This window comes from Mesocricetus auratus, unplaced genomic scaffold (assembly GCF_017639785.1).
Source record: "Mesocricetus auratus isolate SY011 unplaced genomic scaffold, BCM_Maur_2.0 Super-Scaffold_100003, whole genome shotgun sequence".
NCBI lineage: Eukaryota > Metazoa > Chordata > Mammalia > Rodentia > Cricetidae > Mesocricetus > Mesocricetus auratus.
The window spans coordinates 80240699-80263111 of NW_024429188.1; the positions used below are offsets into that span (position 1 = coordinate 80240699).

At 39.6% G+C, this 22413-nt stretch overlaps 1 protein-coding gene across 7 annotated transcripts in view; it reads right to left on the reverse strand.

Moving 5' to 3' along the window:
• Positions 1-9923: 9923 nt before the first annotated feature.
• Dcx (doublecortin) overlaps positions 9924-22413 on the reverse strand; it is a 72587-nt gene continuing 60097 nt past the window's right edge. For all 7 annotated transcript variants that reach the window (XM_021234331.2, XM_040744510.1, XM_040744509.1 and 4 more), the window contains exon 7: positions 9924-17511. In XM_021234331.2, coding sequence (XP_021089990.1) covers positions 17455-17511 — 57 coding nt within the window. In that variant the 3' untranslated portion in view covers positions 9924-17454. The remainder of the gene's footprint in view (positions 17512-22413) is intronic.

Genomic DNA, 22413 nt, shown 5'->3' on the forward strand with positions numbered 1-22413 from the left:
CCACAACATCTTCAGAGCCAGCTTTATTTAACTTTTAGCCTTTATTTATGCTATCTGGCTGAAGCTAACACAATATTGTACTGAATTATCTCAGCATTTAGCATGCCTTTCCTTTCCCAGGAGTTTCCCATTTGCCCTTTCTGTACCCTACCTACCTTTCCCTGGGCAACTGCCTCAGAGGTATAGCTCTCATTCCAGATCTTTGTTTGATTTTTGCTGTCATTTGGAAGGCAATGACTATGTCACATTCGTCCTCACAGCTTCGGTGCTTCAGACTGAAGGAATGACTAACACACATGAACTTTCTTCCCAATTCCCCAGAAGACATAGAAAAAGGGAGACAGGACGATCATTCTTAGCTCTCAGATTGCTTCTGTTTTGCTTGGGAGCAATAAAAATGCAGAAATGTAATATTCTCATTTCATACAACTCATTTCCTAGTAGAATTAAGTGTGATTATGTTCATGGCAAATTAAAAAATAGTAGACCGCGGGTGGAGGAAAAGCAGGCAAAAGATGAGAGTTTGAGAAGATAGTGAGTCCCAGAACACTTAGCACACAATGAATAAACCAGAGCCTACAGAATGCAGACCTGATACCTGCCACAGGAAAAGGCACATTCATAAGTGCTTCTGAGATTAGTGTGGTCATTTTCCTAAAGCTTCCTGACTTGAAAGGGAACTCACTCTGTGTAATAGGTGAGTCGAGCTGGACTGCAAGAATAATGGGGCCGTTGACAGAAGAAGGCACTCGAGGCACATGGAAAGGAGATCTGTTTGAATACATGAGAAAATGTGACGTTGTTTGAGATGGGTTCCAGGGTCCATGCTGGCAAACAATGGGAGATCTGACAGGAGAACCTAAATGTGGAGCGAGTTTACATGAGATCTGTGTGTTGGTATGTGGAGACAGGAGCCTGCTTGGCCAAATATAGCTGTAAAGACAGCCATAGATTTGTTGGCTGGACATCTGGAAATCCTGCTGCTGGGTGGGGGTTGGAGTAGAATTCAAATGTTTCTGTTACGTTCCTCTGGAATAGACATGGTAAGGAAGATCTACCCAAAACTGTACATTGGGGTCCTTTCTCCCTATTTTTTCTCTTACCTCTTCTTCATTCTCCAGCTCCATTCTGCCCTTCTATACCATCTTGTCACTGGCCAGATACTTCTTCAAGATCAACTTCCATAGGAAGCATCTTTTTCTCTGAGCACGTGTCCCTTTCCTTCTTCTACCCAAACAACATCACCTTTTCTTCCCCTCACGTTACCAATCACAAACAAGAGACAAGGACTCAGTAAATTGTGATGGTTGTTCATGCCCTAATAACAGTGAAATCTGAAATGGGAGCGTGTGAAACCGTTGCTAGAAGTAGGAGACTTGAGGCTTAGGGGTGGGGGTGGTGGGGATAGGGTGAGCATGAGGGTAGGAATGGAAATCTGAGAAGGGGGACCTTTTGGTGACCTTCACATAAGGATAGCCTTGCTTATTCATGACCAATCTGAAGAGGTTTCTTCCCCCACTCTACCCCCTTTTACCACCACTCCATGTTTTGGCCATCTTGTCCCCCTCATTCAAGGATCCTGGCAGAAAGAAATATCTTGATTAAATGGCACTTCTATGCGGAGAAAATTCTCAATTTGATTTGGGAAAAGAAAATCTCCCCGTGCTGTCAGGGACCCCACAGAACTGATCCTGCTGCTGTTGAAGATCATTTCACAGCTCCCTTGGACACTAAAATTAACAGATGGGACACTTCAATCAGGGGCACAGTTGTCAAAAACCACAGTTTAAATCAGTCACAGACAACTGTTTCATTCCCCACACTTGCCTGGGTGTAACAACTGCAAGAATGTCTCTGCTTAAATTACACCCAGTGACACCACAGAGGGAGAGACATGTCTAGGCTGCATTCATTTCCAGTCCTTTCCGAGCTGCTTTTAGAGCAAGGATCAGCAAACTTTGCAGAATGTTGTGCCAAGGTTCTGACCCATGTTCTTTTTATCAAACCAGCACTTGTGGGTTTACACACATAAACAATGGTAATGTGGGAGATGGATGAAGTCAAGGGCAAAAACAGGAGTTCTATTGCATCAACCAGAAGAGAACGTGGTGATCACTCAGTAGCTACGGACAGAGCAGAATTGGGTGATAACTGATAAAAGGAAATGGGGAGAAAGTTCTTCTGCCTGTCATTCTTAACCTGTGGTCCTGCAATAACTGTTCTCCAGCTCTTCAGTAATGCACCACACTATTCATTCATTCATTCATTCATTCAAGCATTTATTGAGTGGGCACTGTGTGTCAAACACTGGAAAAACAGAAATGGATACGACACTCGTAATTTTATAGTCTAGTTTCTATTCCTGGTAACTGAATTATTCATCTTGCCTAGAAGTTACTGTGATTCATTCCACTATATCTTTGTAATGCCAGACATTGCCCTGTGCTAGTTGATTGTATACAGAAACAGAGAAAACTCAGACAAGGTCCCTTGCCTCAAGAAGCTTCTAGTATAGTGGCATATACAGAAACATATGTATGTTCCTTTGTATTTGATGTGCTAAAGTATATTAGATTTAGATGAGCTTCTAGTCAACTTCTGACTTTTCCCTGATCTAGGGTAGATGTCTCAGATTTGGGGAGGGTCAGGTCTGGGGATGAGACAGATCCTCACATATGAGGCTCTCTCTGTAGCAGTAGGAAGCAGTTTCATATGTGCCTGCTAAACAACAGTTATTTTTCCTCGGGGAGTTCTCCTGGACATCATGCCATTTACATAGGGAAAAAAGAACTCAAGATACTGAAATGTTAGTGAAATGAAGCAGGGATACATCAACTGAGTGAGTTGTACAACGGGTGAGGAGCTTTGGAGTTTTGTAAGCTTATAGTCATCCTTTCAATTTGCTGTCACCTTGTGTTGGCAGCCCTCAATCTGGGATCTCTGAATGTAGTAAGTAGTACCCTCGAGCTGTTTCTCGCTGTTCAGGAAATCTAATAGGAATCATATATTCAGCCAAGACAAAGCCACGAAGGGCTAAGTAAGATATCGTATTTCTTTGCTTTTGACTGAAATTGTATTAGCTCTGTGTGGTTATCTTATATGGATTAGAAGCTGAGTGAGTAAAACGTTGGGAAAATGAATTATTCCATAATAAGTGTAGCTTTACCAGATACAAATCTTTCCAAATGTGGGTCTCACAGGGAAAAATAATAAAGAATAAGATCCTTGGTGGTGAAGAGGCTGCAAATCACTAGCCTTCTCTGCATGCCAGAGTTTGGCTGCAGATTCAAAGCATATGACCACAGAAGCTTGGGATTATTGGCATCTGACACTCCTGATGTGGTTCCTGTTGGAAAAGTAAACACACTCTCTCCCCAGCTTTCTAAAGTGTTATACATTAACCTGCTTACAAAGCTCCATTCACGGGGTGGACAGGTTTTTTTTGGATCGTGGTTTACTGTGTTTTTGTGCCTGCAGTGAAAAGAACATTTCAGAGGAAGCACAGGGCTGCCTCAAAGCTATGCCATTGCCGGACAAGCACAGAGCTCCTTATAACTTACAGAGCTGGAACAAGCTGTCCACACCTTCCCCTTCTCTTTGACAGCATTCATCTAGTACGTCTGAACATGTTCGTTCCATGAACAGATGCAAAATAGACTATGAATAACCACTGGGGATAAGCAAGGGAGCCTTAGAACTCTGTAGACTGAAAAGACAGGGTGATACGAAGGAGGATGATTGGAGAGTCTTTTCCATTCTTTCCATGGCCTGAAGAAGACTTTGAAGGAGACTTAGCAGAAACACTGAGGAAAATTTAAGATAGGGAGGAGTTGAGGTTTCTGGAGAGAGAAAACACTTCCAAGAAAATATTGACCACAGCCTATAGTTTTAAACAACTTTGAAAAATGCAATTATGATAAAATCCACATAACATGAAAACTGTAATATTTTTGTATGGGGTGTGTGATGTACAAAATGATGTTTTGAAATATATACATATCTGTATATGTCATATGGAATGGCAAACTCAACCAAGTATTCATTTCCTCATATAATTATTACTTTTTTTGTGCCAAGAACACCAGCTGACACTTTAAATTTTATCAAAGATTCCATCTTATTTTCACTTATGTGTATGTCTGTATGTCTGTACATGTGTGTGGGTGCTGGCAGACATCGGAAATGGGTATCATATCTCCTTAAGCTGAAGTTACAGGCAGTTGTGAGCCACCATGGCAGCTAGGAGCGGGACACAGGTCTTCTGGAAAACACCAAGTAGTCCTAACCATCAAGCTATCTCTTCAGCAAGCCCCCCTGACATTTTAAGACAAAGAGAATGAGTTAAAATGGAAAATAAACCCAGCAAGTATGAGGCCCTCAAGCCAAAGTTCTAATTAAATGATGTCTGCAAACTCCTTTGAGCTCAATATATTTGTGTCCCAGCCATCTTAGAGATGAATCTTGTGGTAAGCTTTTGGGGAAATTTCTTTGTCTTTTCCTATTAGTTTTTGATTTCTTGAGAGAAGAGTCATTGTGTTGAGTACCATCGTCCTGTAACACCCACATCTTCGTTATTGTTGTTTTTCATTCCCATAGTGCCTACCTTGTTAGGTGACAGCACATAATGGAGATGGCAGCCTCAAATTAACTTGTAAGCTCTTTGTCATTCTAGCTAGAGAAGATTTGAAACTCTGATTTAATAGCAGTCATAGACTACGATTTATTGCAGACATGGTTTATCATTAAAAGTATCCAAGGTGATCACAGTCTAATGGGAAGGTCATTCAATTGTCATTTCTTGGCTATGTGACTATTAACAGTGCACTCCACCTTTCTGAGCCTGTTTCTCCCGTGTAAGCATGAGAAAATAATCTCACCTATGTTGATTAGTTTTCATGTTGCTTGCTCTGGATAGGGCATGAGAGATGCCAGTCACTGCACCTGGCTCAGCAGGGAAGACATGTCCCCTCCAGTTGGTAGTCCCGCCCACTTGTCCAGCCCAGCTGGATACAGCCTTAGCAGCTGAGACTGGGTTCCACTTTGAGAGAGCCAGACACTTAAGTAGGAAGAGGACTTTCCCATCAGCCTCTGTCTCTTTTCCTTGAGTGCCCACAGCCTGGATTCTTTGGGAGCCTGTCTCTGCTCAGCAGGAAGCCCCCAAATGTCCCAGGGTCCTTCAGCTCTGCCTGAATCACAGTTCCACTTTCTCCGGTCAGAATGTAAAATTTTCCTCCGTTGTAATCTCTCTGATTTTGTTGATGCCGCCTCTTCAAAATCTGTTTCACCTCCTTTTTGTCTATACGACCACTACTCTTGTCTCAGCTGCCATAATGTACCATTTAGATGGTGACATCAGCCCCCAGTGAACTTCTTGCCTCGTGTTCTGTCTCCCCCAAACTCAGCCTCCAAATGGCTGGATAGGAGTGATTTTTAACCACACTTTTATCTGTTCATCTCACTCTCCTACTCAGAACTCTTTAATGACTCCCTGAGGGCTTGTCAGGGGCAAATGTAAACTCCTTCATTTGGCTTCCAGGCCCGGCACAGTCCAACCTCTGTCTGCCTCCTTGGTGTCATCTCTTACCCCCTTTGCTCTGTCTTGCTGCTCATTTGAGCAATGGCAGGCTTCTTGCAGCTGCTCCAATGCGGAGCTCTTTTTTCCTCAGGAACTTCACATATTCCTTTCTTCTCTCTTAGAATATTTTCTTCCCTTCAGCTAACCTATTCACCCGTGGTTTTCCGCTAGCTTGTCACTCTCTTCTGAAAAGGTTCTCCTAGCCCTCATCAGGTAGATCAGGTATCCTAAGTGATGGTAATCCTATGTGAGTCATCTGCCATGCTATGCTTCATTGTGTCACAGGACTCGACACAATGCACCACAAATTAATGTCTGCTTAGAAATATTTGGATTTCTATGCTGTGCATGACCATGTCTATTTAACCTCTAGAGCCTAGCATTGGGCCTGGCATTTTTGGCATAGTTTTCAACAGAAGGATTCCCAGCTGATGTTTCCAACATGGTTTCCAGCTACTCATACCATCCTGCGCTGCATGCCTCAGGCTGCTCTACCCCACCGAAGGCCTTTCTGCTCCCCAAACGTGTTAGAAATAGATCCTGCCTCTCTGTCTTTGCTCCTACGCGTGTTTCTGTCAGAAATGTCCCACCTCACCCTTTGCCTAACAAACTTCAATTTATTTAAGCCTCAGCTCAAGTTTCACCTCCTGAGTGAAGGCTGTGCTTGAAGGGATCCATTAAAGTAAAGATTTATTCTAGTCAGAGTAATTCTTAGCTCATTTTTCATCATTAATGCTTTGTTATACTAAAGCTGATATCTACCAACCTTCAGCACGCTGCTCCAACGCTCTTCCAGGGGCTTGCAGCTCCTTGCAGCACCTGTATCACAGCACTTCCACGGGGCTTTAGTGTGTGTGTGTGTGTGTGTGTGTGTGTGTGTGTGTGCGTGCATGCGTGCGTGCACACATGTGTATGCATGTGTGCATATGTGTGCTTGGGGTGTGTGTGTTTCTTCCTCCCCTAGATGATGTAGGGGGACATTATATAACCATAATTTCTTCCCCCTTCCCTGCTCTTTGTAAAGAGGTTTTGGCTCATTTCTTCAATTAAAGTGAGACATAAATTCTGTCCCTTCCCCCACCCTTTGTGTTTTTCCTGCCAGGGTACCCACTCATTATTGAGACAAGCCAGGGCTGCTTGTCTTTCAGGAAACATCATTTTCCCAATTAGCCTTTGATTGGAAACAGTGCCGTTTCAGCCAGGGTTCTTTAAGAGTCTGTTGATGACAGGCAGCCTGGTCCTATGGAAAGAGCACTGGTTCAAGTCAGCAGTCCTTATTGTTAGGCATCTCTACCTCTAACTGTGTTTGAACATAAATAGATTGTTTTTATTCCTTAGATCTCCACTTCTTCCTTTTCTAAACAAAATGTGTCTTGATCTTGGTATTTGGCTACTGAAAGTGCAGCCCATGAACAAGAAACATAGAAAGTTAATAAGTAGCTCATGAGAATTGCAGAATCTGATTTCCCCACAACACCTAAATCAGGCTTTCCCTTTTCACAAGATGCTCAGGTGATACTACCCACAGCAAAGCTGTGGAAGCGCCATAAACCCCACATGTGAAACAGCCATTGAAGCTCTTTTGTACTGTACAGGCTCCCAGCCTGCTGGACAGTCTAATGAAGTTGGACTGGGATGGGATCCCGGAACTGGTCTTTGTAATAACTCCTCCATGTAATTTTCCCCCAAGAAGCTTAGGAAAACATTGGATGACTGGTTTATAAAGCCCTGTCCGCCTTTGACAGTCTGCAAGTCTATATGCATTGGTTCATTTCAGGATGGGAGAGGTCATGGCCTTTAATTCAGGAATGGAGGACTCACCCCTCTCTCAGTCCATGAGAGCATCCTCAGAACTATTCAGGGGTACATAGGCAGGGAATAGAAAGGGTACAACTGTTTACACTGACTCTTCTTGATTGGAGAAAACCAGCAGATTTGAGGAGAAATTACTTTCTTACTCAAGGGTGTCTCCTTGAGGGAGTCACCTGAAAGACTTTACTAAAAAGGAGGGATTAGAAATGAAGGGGTCGCTACTTCTCCCATACTGTCACCGAGATGGGGGAGTACAGACAGATTGACAAGGAAATCTGGGGAAAGCCTCTCCCCCAAAGGAACCCTACTTTCCACAACCCTCAGTGCAGATGTTTGGCCTGACAAGGCATGTTTTCCAATTTGTAAGTGTATTTGTGGAAATTCTTTTTTAGAAATGTATAAAAACAAAATCACATTTAGTTATATGTTTAACAAATCACCTTTATTTGGAAAGGAGGGAAACTTACATAAGATCAGGCCTGCCCTGGAAAGTTCAGGGTAGAAATTTGCCAGTTTTTCTCCATGTTTGGGTTTGTTTTTCTTATAAATATGACTTGAGTTCCGTTGCTGGTAGGTTTTGGCTACGTGTGACATTTAGACAGGTGGAGAAATGTGGAAGGGCATTCAGAGGGTATTTTTCTAGGCAAGGAAAGAAGGATAGACTGTGTCAGCAAGAGTGAAATGTGAATGGGCATTCCTACGCCAGGGCTGAAGTCAGGGGAGGAGGTATGTGAGAAGCTACTGAGCTGTCCAGAACAGAGGAGACTCGGTAAACGGGTGCGAGGGGGATTCAGGCTGAATTAAGTCTAGGCTTTCTCTTCCATTTCTTCCATATCCCAGTTGGCCCACCAACTTTTGACACTTCTACACCCGCAGTTCTATAATCACCAGTACCCTGCCACATCTCTGCTCTTCATCGCAGGACCCCATTTTGGCTCTTTGCAATAGCTTGGAAGAACTTCTTTATTTCTGCAAGTTTTGTCTTGAGTTTTACAAATAGCATTTCTCTAAAAGAAAATAAACAATGACTATAAAATTTTTCTGAGAAAAAAAGCCCCTTTCATCTGACTTTTAGGTAGAGATGCAAACTGAACCCAAATGGCTCATGGGATCGTGCATTCTGGTTAAGTCTTGGGGAAGAGGAAATGGAATTCATCAGAGCAGGGAGATTCCAAATGAGAGTTTCAGAACCCTCTGATAGGACTAGCTCACCCAGAATCACAGGGTTCTATTCTCAGAGGTTCTCATTCAACCTCTGTAGAAAAGGGCCTAAGGCTGAGTATCCCCTACACGCTTCTTAGGCCATACTGATGAACAGTCCCTCAGTATGAGGCTGAGAAATGGATGAAAAATAATCAGAGAGAGGGTACAATATTAGGTAGTCTTAGGATAAACTCCCTTTAAATACCAAATACCCAATTTTTTACAACACAATCCATACCCATTTCTCCATTTCTTCATTCTTTTAGGCTAAACCAGTGTTTTCAGCAGACTGGAATTTGAAAGAAAAGAGATAGATTTTATTTGAGGCCCTTGCAGGATTAGATATCTTAAATTTTCTTTGACTAGTTTGTTGAAAAACAAATACCTATTTATTTCCTTGCCCAATTTTTGCAAAAAGAACATTTTCAATATTTAAAATATGAAAAGGATATGGTTTCAAAACTAAATGTAATCCTTTAAATTGAGTACATTGCTTCTATGAAACTCACACATGCACACGGTGCTTACCTGATTGTTCTCTTTCCACCAGAGAGCAATGAATTTCTAAAGAAATTTTTAGCTAAAGAGACCTAGTAAATCTACATCTAACTTTTATCTGAATTAGGAATACCAAGAAGTTCCATCTTGCTCTAGTTTGTCTCCACCAGACTGATGCTCACTACTCAGAGGATGAATTCCTAATCGTCTCAGTCCTGGAAACTGTGCAGTTACGTTTCTTCAACAAAGGCTAGGCAGGCTCTTTATGGTTAGCCCTCACAGAATTGTGCTGATCAAAGTGGTCCCGAAATCTCAGCTTCTCTTCTGTGTGCTGTTTTCTCCCACACTTTTCATTAACCTCTTCCCAAGCCTAGTTAAGATCTGTTGTGAGAAGTTAGTGATTTATACACAAGGATGAAACTGATATTTATGAATTCAACATCTATGTGTTTCTTCTCTCAAAGTGGCTGTTCCAGTAACCTCCTAATAAACATCAAAGGTATGTTCAAGAACTGTAAAGTCTTTCTACACTGTCTGAAAGCACAGTAATAGAAATTGCCTCTTATTTGGTGACACAGCCTTACCTTAGCCAAAACATTTCATATACTAAGAGAGATCTGATTCCTGCTCAACTATAGAGACCCAAGATCTCATATGCTGAAGACATGCTATGCTGTTAATTATGGTATTTCCATCATACATTAATTCTCAGCTTCCTCATCTATAAAATTAAGGGTTTGGACAATCTAATGTATAACTTTACTTCCAACTTGGACACTTTGTGGTTATATGATCATTGGTTTGATGATTGAAAAGAGAGAATGTCAGCCAGAAATATTGAAATCAAATTTTATTTTTGGAAAATGACATTACACACATCTTGCAAATGTTCACAGAAATGAGAATGAGATGGAGAACAGAGCTTGAGAGCCAAAAAAGATTGCAAGAGCAGTTCTATGGCTGCCCAGTATTGAACACTGCAGATGCACAGTATTCATAGTTCACAATACCTCACACACATGGGGAAACTTCCCTAGGCAACCTTGAAGTCCTCAAACCAAAGAGCCCTCATCAAATTATAGCAGGGGAGATTAACAGTCACAGGAGATATAAAGGGCCTGCTCTAACCAGCTTCCATGGGCCTTGCCTAACATACCAGTCCAAGAGAAACCAGTAAACCAAAAAGAAGAGTGTCTTCTTGAAACACAGCCTTTGCATCACTCGCAGTCTAAGAGTGTGCTGTGTTGCCAGGGAAAAAAGACAGCAATGTATCTAAACACATCATGTTCTTGCCTTTGCTTGACTGAGAGGTAGCTGAAACCCCTATCTCTTGCATGTTTCTGTTTTGCTTTTCTTTTCCCCTCATAATTATTGATCACCACCTTCTGATGCCTCCAGATACCACAAAAGTAATGCAGGGATCTGGCACATCGTTGGGTTGTGTGATTTCGAGACTTATTCAATTCTGCAACGTAACTTGGCAACCAAAGACACCCCCAGTTTTCCTCTTATTTGTATGTAAAAGAGAGGTGAGTCTTTAATCAACATACCATGCCTTGAGAAACAGTCAATCATTTCTGAGGAACTGTTGTAAAATTCTTTTCAACCTCTTCCCCCTTTTTGGTTTATTTTCTCTTTGCTGAGTTTACTTGGCAAGAATTCTTGGCCCCTTAATCAGTTATTTACAGTTAATTGTGAGAAACCTGGGAGCAGGGAGTGGAGAGAGGGAAGAGGGCCACATGGAATAATATATTCTTTTCAGAGGTTAAAAGGAGTTATTTAAGAAATGTGATGTACAAGACCATGCATTTACTCTCCAAAGGTAGTCACTAGCAAGCTAACATCTCTAACACTACAACCACCAATTACAGCTGTTTTGCTACAGTTACTCAATTCTAACTACAGCTATAGGGCAGAAAGGGTGGGCTGTTTCCATTTTAAACTTTCTCCCTTTGAAAATGGCCATAAAAGCATTTTCTGTACAAGATTAATGGCACAAAAAGGTGACCAAAACGTTTAAAATAATTTACTGCACATGAAAAAATGCAAAATCCAGTCTCAAACCATGCATTAGCTGTGTACAAGTCATAAGAGGTTGTTGACTTAATGCTGCAATATAATATACTACCAAACATCAGATATATTTTAGCATAACCTCTTACTTTCTTAAACCCCTTTAAGAGAATTTAGAAAGAAAAGTCACGGGAAAATTGGGCAATGCATATGGTATTGCTGAGCAGTGACATTCCCAGGGGTTGTGCACTCTGTTGAATTCATTAGCAGGCTTCTTAAGCCTGCTAATTACTCATACATGGACTGCCTGTGCTGGACCATGAACAGTTGGTGTTAAAAGGAAAATGTTTAGGTAAATGTAGTATCAGAAGGACAAATGCATTTCAACTTAGTAGTTTCTTCTACAGCCTGAATTTGCTAAATACTCTTTTGGCTTAAATTAAACTCAATTGCCTACCAGTTTTGCTTAAACAATTCAACAGGCAGAAAACACATAATAATGTTATAACAGAGAGCTTAATGAGTACTGGTAAAAGTTTAAACAAATTGTTTCTGCTTCCCCTCCCCACTCAACATATTATCTGTGGTCTCCCATGATATTATATTGCAGCTTTCTTAAACTATGAGCAAATTAAATGAAATTAACTAAGAATATCTAGCCAATTTGAATGGATGGGAGGATTTTTCCTGTTCAGCTGATTATTTATCTGAGCACACTACACTGTTGCACCAAATGGCAGACTGAAAAAAAATCACAAAGTGTACTGTACAATGCTTGCTTAGAAGGTAAAGACCAAAACATCCATGAGCTGTAACGACGATGCTCGAAAAGATCTGCTGAGACTAAAACAGAAAAGAAGGAAGGGCCAGATTAATGTTTATTTCCACCAACCTACTTGTGGCTGAATATCAGGAGTAGGACCCGGAATTGTTGAGACTGAAAATAACTTCTCTTCAATCACAAGGCTAAACTTACAAGCTAAGAGTTTGTATATACCCAGTGGTAAGACAGAGAAGAAGCAAAGGATTCTGAAAGAGGGGGAAGGACTGCATAAGTCAAAGAATTGGATGGGATTTTTTCCTATGGTATGAGAGATTGATAACAGAGTTTAAACTGAGAGCAAAAATAGGCATCTAGATGGGGAAAGGAAATGGCAAGTAGAATGAAAAAAAGCCACTTATTTCCTTGAGTTATTGCCCAGAAATAAGAAATTCCGATGCCTTCAGGTCTTGCTTTAGTTTACAAGATTTTCTTTTCTGATTTCTTCTATTTGACCTTTTCCAAATCACCTGCCCTTTTAACCTAAGCAGGGAAGTACCTTACTTTCCGATGAGAATTCTCTAGCTCCAAGTACCCCCAGACAGGTGGAAAATCATTTCTAATTCCAGAAGATTTTGACACCTGTAAACTAAGAAACACTCCAATTCCCAAATGATAACCAATCTTACAGCAGCTTGACCAAATCTTGAGCTCTGCATTGCTCCTTAAAGAGGAGATAATCAAAACAACACTAAGGCTAGATGGAAAGAATAAATGAGGCTTTTGGTGTGATAGCTATGGGAACTCCATTTTTCACCCAAGGGAGATGCCTCTCTAACCAAAAAGAAAGAATGAAAACTCAGTGAGCTCTCCTTGTTCCCAGTGGCCATGCAAGAAGAGGAAATCATTCATGATTCCCAGAAGAGTGAGTGGTATTATATGTGTGGTTTTAGTGGGATAGAGGCAGAAGCATGGCAGCCTCTAAATTCCAGATTAGGGACAAGTCCTAGCATTTTCAGGGTTCTATTGCTACAAAAAGGTCCTAGATTACTTCTGACATGTTTTAAATGGCCAGGTCTGCATTCAACCTTTATTATTTTAGGGTTCAAACTCTAAACCATAGGACTATAGACACTCCTATGCTCTTACATGCGCTCCAAGACACCCATGACCTTCTTTTAAAAATAATTTATGTGCATTGATGTTTTGTCTGCATGCATGGCTATGTTAGGGTGTCAGATCCCCTGGAACTTGAGTTACAGATGTGAGATGCCATGTAGGCACTGGAAATCAAACCTAGATCCTCTGGAAGAGCAGCCAGTGCTCTAAAATGCTAAGCATCTCTCAAATCCCAAACCCTGACCTTCTTAGGAAACCAGTTTGAACCTAGAAGCCAAACCTCTTAATTTAGTGAAGGCAGTATATAAATGAGACCTAGATGTGGGTACACGTGACCTTATGTGCCCAAGAACAAGTTCCAATCACTGTTTTAAAAAAAGAAAGAAAAGAGAAATATCCCTTGCCTTGATTTTTCAGTAAGTTAGACCACCATGAAGAAAGTCAGTAAAGCTATGTTGCCATGGTGTTTCTGCTAGAGAAGTCTCGTGACTGAGGCAGCCTTGTCTCTTGAAACATTCTCATCACTGCAGAAGCTCATTTGGGACACATGGACATGCTACTTCTCCCATACCAAGGAGGTAGGGTTTGTATTACTTCTTTGTTTTCTAAAAGGGAAACCCATTTGGAATCAGATGTGAGAGGGAATGTGGACTCTCTAGAATACTGAAGAGACTGGGAATGGAGACACAGATCAAGCATTGTATTATTTGCCTTAAACTTGGGCTGGATGATTCTCAGAAGTATATAAGATATAGAAGCTACACGTCCTACTTTAGGATTCCTGGTCCTACCTAACTGTAGAGGAGGAGAAAAGAGAAGTTCCTGAACATGGGTAAACCTAGTAAGAGGTCTTTCAGAGCTCAATTAATAATAATTAGTTTCCAGAGAGCCTTGCTGCAAAAAACCCACATGGAGCCAGGCTAGATTTTAAATGCTAAAAGGAAAAAGTCATCTCAGAAAGTCAGAATAAACAAAGCTATTGCTCTATTTTTCAGTTCTTATTTTCTCTGCTCGGGAAACAATAAACCACTCCCTTGTCCCGGGAGAAAGAGCAAGTGTGATAATGACATTGAAGTAGACATTTTCTAGTCCACTTGGATAGAGCAGGAGCACAGGGAGGGGCCTATTTGGAAGATTCCTCAATTTTGGGCATCAATCCTCTGGATCTCAGTGCCTCCCTCTCTTTGGGGCTATCTGCAACCCATGTGGATGAATCTATGAGAATGTGAGGAGGAAGAATCAGAGTACTTTTTGGAGTGGATTTGTTGCTGAGATCAACAAAGTAAAATATGGATCCAGGATGCAACATGACCCTGGGAAAGAATTTTCAGGATCCTCACAGAAGACAATACTGGCTAGTTGGAAAAGGCCCTGAAACAAGAGCCAAGAGGTGTAGGTTCTAATCCCAGCTCTGCCAGCAGGCAGCTGTGCGACCTTGGAGAGAAATTACTTTTCTTCTTTGTCTGTTTCCTGGCCTTAAGAAAACGAAGAATTTGGAGCAGATGATGTGATCTTAAGCTTCCTTCCAGCTAGAAAATGCTATGATTCAGTCTAGGCTAACACCAAGTCCATAAGGACAGAAAGCAGTCATGCTAATGGCTATCCTTTCCAAACCAGTTATGAGAAAAGAAGCTTTTCTCTCACTTTAATTCTAATTACCACTACTTACAAAGTTAGCTGTTCACCCAGCCCCCATATATACATTTCCCTTTTTTGCCCCTATTTCTAATTCTGTGGGGAAGAAAAGTCAGGAGGTAGGAACAAGCAACATGGTGTGTGTGTGTGTGTGTGTGTGTGTGTGTGTGTGTGTGTGTGTGTTTGTATCAGAGAGACATTATGGGAAGCAGTGGCAAATGCTTGCTGACCATGTATACTCAACACACTGGGTCTAAAGTGGTAAAACTGAATTAGATAAAACTGGGAATTAATAAGGGGGAGGTATGAGCTCAGTATTGCAAAATAATTACTTGAATATGAGCCAATTTAAAGTGAAATTATTGAGTTTTCAGCTACACCAAGCCTTGCCACATGAAGTAGCAATAAAACTAAATGTTTTCTTACATGTATATGTGCCCGTACAGAAATGAAAAATATTTGCAAAAGGTTCCCTTGTAATTAGTTCAAAGAGGACAGAAAGGGCATTGTTGTCATAGAAGGATGTCTGTTCCAAGAACACTCTAAAGAAAACATGCCCATAGTATTTTCTAGTCGTCTATATGCCACAGGTAAGGAAATACTCAGAGAACTACTGAGAAGCCTGGGCATGAGGAACTTTGAATTTTCTCTGTTCCTACTCTTTCCGTAGATCATTAAGCTGTCTGGATCTCTATGTTAACATCTTGAATAAAGCTAGACTACAAGGATTTCTGAAAGACTGACATGGAGTGTGTTGGAGCATCTAGCCCAGAGGTTCCGTAATTTCTATCCATCCAGAATAATCAATTTGCCCTAACTAACTCAAATATTCTGGGAGGCACTAAGAAAAAACTGAGCTTCTATAAGGAAATAAGGGCAAAGTGAACTGGGCTTCTTAATCATTTCCTGTGAGTATACAGATAAAGGAAGGACAAGAGCAGAACCTCATCATTTCAGGTTCTTCAATGATCAGTTTCACCAGCAATCAGAACTTGCATCATCTCACTTCTCCTGATCCCCCACAAAAAAGTTTCTTATAATCTTGTAATTAAGGACATCTTAAAATTATCAAGGGGCCTCTAACTACCCCTTCCATCCTACTTCCCCCTGCACATCAACAACACCACCAAGTTGCCATCAATCCATGTTGAGTTGTCCTGCAGTATTTCCTAATTGTGAAGCAGCCTAGACACACACACACACACACACACACACACACACACACACACACACACTCTAACCCCACACTCATTCTACTTAGAATGGAGGGACAGCTGCATATCATTCAGCAGCCAAACATCTTGGCTTTGAATGTTGCATCTTTCAAACTAACTGAACAATTACAAAGAAATAAAGGAAATATTTCTATCTATTAAAATCAAACACAGACTTGGCATGCATGGCTTTCACCTTAATTTAGTTGGCTATTATGGGCTATGACTACAGACAAAAATCAGTGTTATAAACCTCAAAGACTGAGAGTTATTTCAAGTGATCAATCCTTAATAAAGAGAAATCCTTTCTAATGCTAAAGACAAGTGAAAGGTCTCTGCATCTTCAGTATGAAATATTAGGATTATAGATAAAAAAGAGTTACTTAAAATATGCCATAACATTTCATTTAAAATATAACTAGAATGTCTGGTCCACGTTGAAATTATTACTGTAAGTGTAACTGTTAAAAAGGTATCAAAAGACTGATTCTATTGAATTGGCCTCTAGTCATAGTATTTTCTCCCGGAGCTTTCTGTTTGGCAGTGAGAGCATGATTTCTAAACTACAGTATTCTGCTGCATTTTTTTGGTAAATTTTCTGCTTGTGTTTTTTAGACAAAGGAAAAAATCACCAGTTTATAAAAAAGGGAGCCTGCAGAGTTTTGCTCCTGAAATACAGACTTGAGTTTTTATTAAAAAAGGATATGGTTTCTTGCTATAAAAAGCTACCAAAGGTGTCAGACCTGAAAACAAATTCTCACAGTGTTTGTAATGTTGGTTGTTTACAAGGCATTCAATAGAACAGAGCTAGATGGATACCATACTCTTCGTGTACTAACTTTGTATGTTAGAAAGCCTCCTGGAGGAATCATATATATGACATCACTTACCCAAACTCACAAATTGTTTATTGATTCCAAATTTCCCCAACAGAGGGGTTGACCAGGAATCTACTGTGCTTTATAAATCCTACTGAAATTTGGGCAGTTTTTCACCCAATTCTGCCTCATCTCTTTCAGCTAGCCCTACGCTATTCTATAGCCCTAAGCACATGATGTCACATTATTATAAGTAGCTGGTGGTTCTCCTTCTTGACAGACAGGATTAGTGCTACACAATACACTGGGGGCTCAATGAAGAGCAAAGAGCGAGGTCAAGGATCTGACTTGCCACCCTCCTGAGATCCTCCAGCATTTTGAAGATACAGAGGCAAGGGACACTTAGGTTTTTCACTTTTAGATCTGCATAGGAATGTTTCCCCCACACACAAACATTTTAAGTGATATGTATGTAAACAGCCTTCCACATAAGAGAGACTAGTATCTTAATAAATTGAGTGGGGAAAATAAAAGGCCCCTAAGCATTCAGTAGAAAGGTCATGGACTAGCACATTTTTCAGTTCTCAAAAGTCACTCAAAATGATGGTTATCAATCTATCTCTCATTATTGGTAATTGTAAATTAGTGGCCCAGAGGAAAAGTCACAAGAAAATAAACCCTACGTGCTACAGAGTATTTTGAAAAATAACAACAACAACAAAAATGGTTAAGCACCAATAGCCTTGTTGGTCACTTGAGCGAACATATTCTGCTATAATGATAGGTTTTTATGTAACCTATCATCTTTCACATGGAATCGCCAAGTGAATCAGAGTCATCCAGGGACAGCGGCAGATACAAGTCCTGTAAGAAGAGAAGAAACAAAGTTAACTCTCCTGTACTCAGTGCCTTGAGTTTGGAGGTTGTTTTAGTTGCTTGAAATAACATTTTTCTGATTTTTATTTTAAAATAATTAATACATTCACAAAGAGCTTTAAAATTATATGGAGAGGTATTCCTGTGTTATATCAATATGCTCCTTACCCAACTTCCCCTAGAAGTTAATATCTTGCAGATTGGTATGTTCTCATTTGATTATGTGTGTATGTGTGTGCGTAAGAATGACAATGATGAGGAAGAAATAAAAGAGCAAAAAACACACATAAAATTGAACTGAAGCAAAGCAACAGACAGTAGGATAAATCTGGAACTGGATTTACTTCTCAAACACTTGCCTACAGTGAAAACTGCTCATGGTCAAAAGCGTCTTTGAGCTTCAGAAACACAGAAGTGTCATATTGACCTGTGTAGGAGCCTTCTGGAAACCTCACAGAGTTCTACTTTATTTGATTTGATTCAGAGTACACTTGCTACAATCTGCATTTTCAAGAAGAATTAATCAATACAATTGTTTTTAAAAATCATAACTTCACAGCCAGGCTTGGTGTCATGCTGTATGCCTTTAACCTCTGTGTTTTGGAAGCAGAGGTAGGCAGATATTTGTGACTTTAAGGGTAGCCTCATCTTTACAGCAGGTGCAATATATCCAGGGATACATTGTGATACCCTGGCACAAAAAAGTGGATTTCTAGATTTCTGTAAAGTATGAGTGTGTCGAGGGGTAAAAGTTGGGGTAAATAAAATGTCTTAAAACCTATAAGGTAAAGATGTAAAAATGAGCAGTCCAAGGGGAACTTTAAAACTCTCTAACATATATTTGTGGGAATATTTGTTATATATGAATTGGTGACTGTGTATATGCTCAGGGAAAACACAAGATGGTACTAATCTGTAAGCCCCAGATGACTTTGGGGCCCTGCACAAGCAGTAAGTAAAAGAAAAAGTACAATTGGCAACCACCTGATAGATTGTTGAAATCATGACCCAACATTCACAGAGACCATCAGCAACAAAGTCTTAAGGAACTTGAGTTAAGGAACTCAAGAAAATCCTTTTGAATCCAAATTTTACTATAAGAAATAAGTGTGGGCATCCCCATCCAGAGTTCACTGCTGGCATACTTGTACTACAACAAATATTAAAGATAGTCTCTCAAGGAGCTATGCTAATTCATACCCTCATCAGTAAAACCAAACCAAACCAAAACAACAACAAAAACCAGTAGGGCAAATTTGCAAATGCATTCCAGGGATTGTATACATTAAATATCATAAGTCTTTTCTTTTAATGTTGATTGAAAACTGTATTTATATTTAATTATATATATTTGATGTTTACAATGTGATGTTATAGGATATATATAAATAACAAAAGCAGTTACAATAGAGAAGCAAATATCTATGGAATCACATAGGTTTTTATTTATATTTTTAAATTTAAATTTAGATTAGAAACAAGGTTGCTTCACATGTGAATTCCAGGTCCCTCTCCCTTTCCCTCCCCCTCCTCCCACACCCTCCCACCAACCCCCCAATGCCCCCTCATTTTTTTCTTGTATAAGAGGGGCAACTAAACATGCTTCCTTCATAATAGTTTTATTAAATTCAGTGATTTTGTAGATTTGTATATTTTTTCATATAGCCTGTCTGTTCTGTTCATATCTGTTATGTTGTATCTATTGATATATTCGTTCCATTTTCTTCACTCCTCTAGTCCCTCTAGTAACCTCTACTTTGCTCTCCATCTCTAGGTATTTGATTTTTTTTTCTTTAAAAAGTCCACACACAAGTGAGATCATGCAATAGTTTGCTTTCTGTGTCTGGTTTATTTCAAACTACAACTGTATGATCTAATAATTACAAAAATGTGTTGATGGACATTTTGTGTATAAAGACATAATTTGTATGTTTATAAGAGGCCAAAGGAAGGGAAAAGAAATGGTGCTACTCTGTAGCAAAACTTTTAGACAGAATTTAAATAAAGTTATATTCTAGATTGTATTAATATAGCAATTAAACAATTGAATGTTGCGCTGAATGTTGAAGCCCGGTGCTTCACTAGGGTAAAAGTCTACAAGTGGTCTTTATAGTATTCACAGATTTTATGTATTTCATGAGAAACTCACATGGAGTTCACTAACTTGCAGTATCCACTGCATTTCCTGTCTTCTGATACAATTGAAGAAAATAAAATGCAATTATTGGGTTCATAGTTCATAAGTTTTTAGAACTAGAAGGAAGATCTTGAAGTCCATCGCCAGACACTAAAGGACATACTTGTTAGACTTCTATTTTATGATTATATTAATTATTCAATTTGAAGTATTGAAATTTTCAGTTAATACATTTGGGTTACATGTGAGTTACCTACCTTAATTCCATCATTTTCTGTTTCACATATACTGACACAATGTTCTTAAGGGGCCTACCTTTATTTATAAATACATTTACTGAAACTATTGACCCTTCCTTTTGCTATCAACAATTTTATGTTCCCTTAATAACAAATTTGCTTTAAGTTCATTTTCTCTAACATTTGTATTGCATCATAGTTTTTAGTTACTTTTTTGTGTTTGAGCTATATATTTATTCATCCAACTTATCTACTCCTTTGTATCTTTTGATCTATATCTTCCCATTTCCTTCATAGCTTTTCCTGTGATTCTACCCTCAGCACATTTACATCTTTCAGTCTATATTGCTTCTGTTTTAGACAGCATAAAGATGGGTCGTGCCTTCAAAAATCTATTCTGGTAATCACAGTCTTTTAATTTGAGTCTATGATTAATCTACTAATATTTACTCTAATATTTAAAGTAATTACCAGTAAATAGGAATTGTATCAACTATCTATCTCACTCTTTTCTGTCTTGTCTCTTTTGCTCGGTATTCAATTTTTGGTTTTGTGTTAAATGCATATTTGTCGATTGTTTTTGAACTATCTTCTATTTTTAAGTGTTATCTATTATTATTATTTGCTCATTTGGTGGAAATAATTATACTAGATTATTATTGCAGACTATACCTCAAAAGAAACAAGGAGAAGCTAATGACAGAATTGTGAAAACTCTACTTGTAATTGCTGTGACTTAGAAAGAGTAAAGATTCAAGCCATGGACAGGACCCATAGGAATAAGCCTAGGTACGAACTGCTTCTATACCTCTATCAATTCATCGAGTATTTAAAGCCTGGGTGGGGGTTGTAAGGGAAGAGGAATGTTCAGGAAAAGTAATTACCTCAGCATTCTGTTTCTGTTGATTGATATGTAGAAATACAGAAACACACATATTGCTTAACAATACAAATAATTTGCACCTGAAATTCATTTTCTAAGTCCCTTAGAGCCCTACAGAACAAAATGTTTGTAACAAATACAGCTGTGCTGGCAATACTGTTGCATTAGAGAAAACAAAAAGTCAGTCTTTGGTCCAAGGAGCTTATAGTCCAAAAGAAGTCAGGAAGGACGTTGAGGAGACCTAGCTTCCAGTTAGGTTTGCTATTTTCCCAACTTACCCTGTACTTTCTCTGTGGTATAACATTGCTCTTACTGATATTTTAAAACTTGTGTGTCTGTTTGTCTCGCCAGTCATTTCAAAGCTTATTCAGCCTTCAAGACCCAAGTTAAATATCACCTCTGTGAAGTCTTTGCCAATTTCCACCTTCCTTGGGACCCCATCAAATGTCCTTTCCACCCTGTTTTATATTATCCAAAGTCACATATATTCCAGTTAACCAGGCCCCTACTCTATTCTTCAAACTATCTTTCTGACCACTGCTAGGATGGCAAAAGAAATGTGCAAATAGAAGTAAGTGTATATTTAAATGATGTCGGTTATATGGTCAGGCACTAGGTCTGATACATTTTCCTTTCATTGCCATTTTGCATAAAATTCTTCAGGTTTAGTGCTGTGAGTGAAATCACTAATCTGAAAATCATCTTAATTAAATCAAATAGTTTTTCTATGTTTCCATATTTTATACATTTTTAACCAGGTATTAGCTCCAAAAGCAGTCTTCAATAAATATTGTTAAACCACGCTGAAGCTGCCATTAATCTCTTAACTTTAGTCCTCGTCTGTACAATGGGAAGGCTATTTATCTGTCCTTTCTCTTTAATGGGGATATTTCAAGGATAAGTGAGAGGCTTGCGAAAGGTTAAAGCAGTATAGAAATATAAAATGAAATGTTGTTCTCATTAACTACCTTTAAATGTACTGTGTGTCCATATTGCAGCACTTGAGTATGCGGACTTTGGCTAACCTCTTCGCAGCTGCATTAAAGAGGATTCTCCATGAGCTGCCTAAGAGAAGCCAAGCATCTGATTACAGCTTAGAGCCCCAGAACAGCAATCAAAAGTTACCAAGGGGATGCTAGGACTTCAAGATTGTTTCCAATTGCATAGGAGGAAAGAGATTGCCTTGGCCACCTGCTTCCTGTCTCCACCATGACTCACACCTTTCAGGTCCACTTGGACAGAAGTTCAGATGAGATCTGCTCTGGCCACTTCCCAGAGAGATTGGTGGTTCTAAGGCTCAGGTAGCAAGCAGAGTGAAAGGACAGATGCAAAGCTTGAAGCTGAGATTTGGAAGGACTAAACCAAGGTCACAACCAGCTTTTAGCTCAATCTCCATGTTGGGCCATGTAAATGTGAGGCCATTGCTTCCTGACAAGATGCACAAAAAGGGATATACATCTTCATTTCTATAATGTACTGTTCTGAAACATAAAAATCACATGAATCCTTCCCGATCAAAACATACTAAAGGAGTGCTACCAGATGAATGTAATACTTGATCCTAGATTAGATCCTGGACCAGAAAAAGAATGTCGCTGAAGCAATTGATGAAATTTGAATACAGACTATAA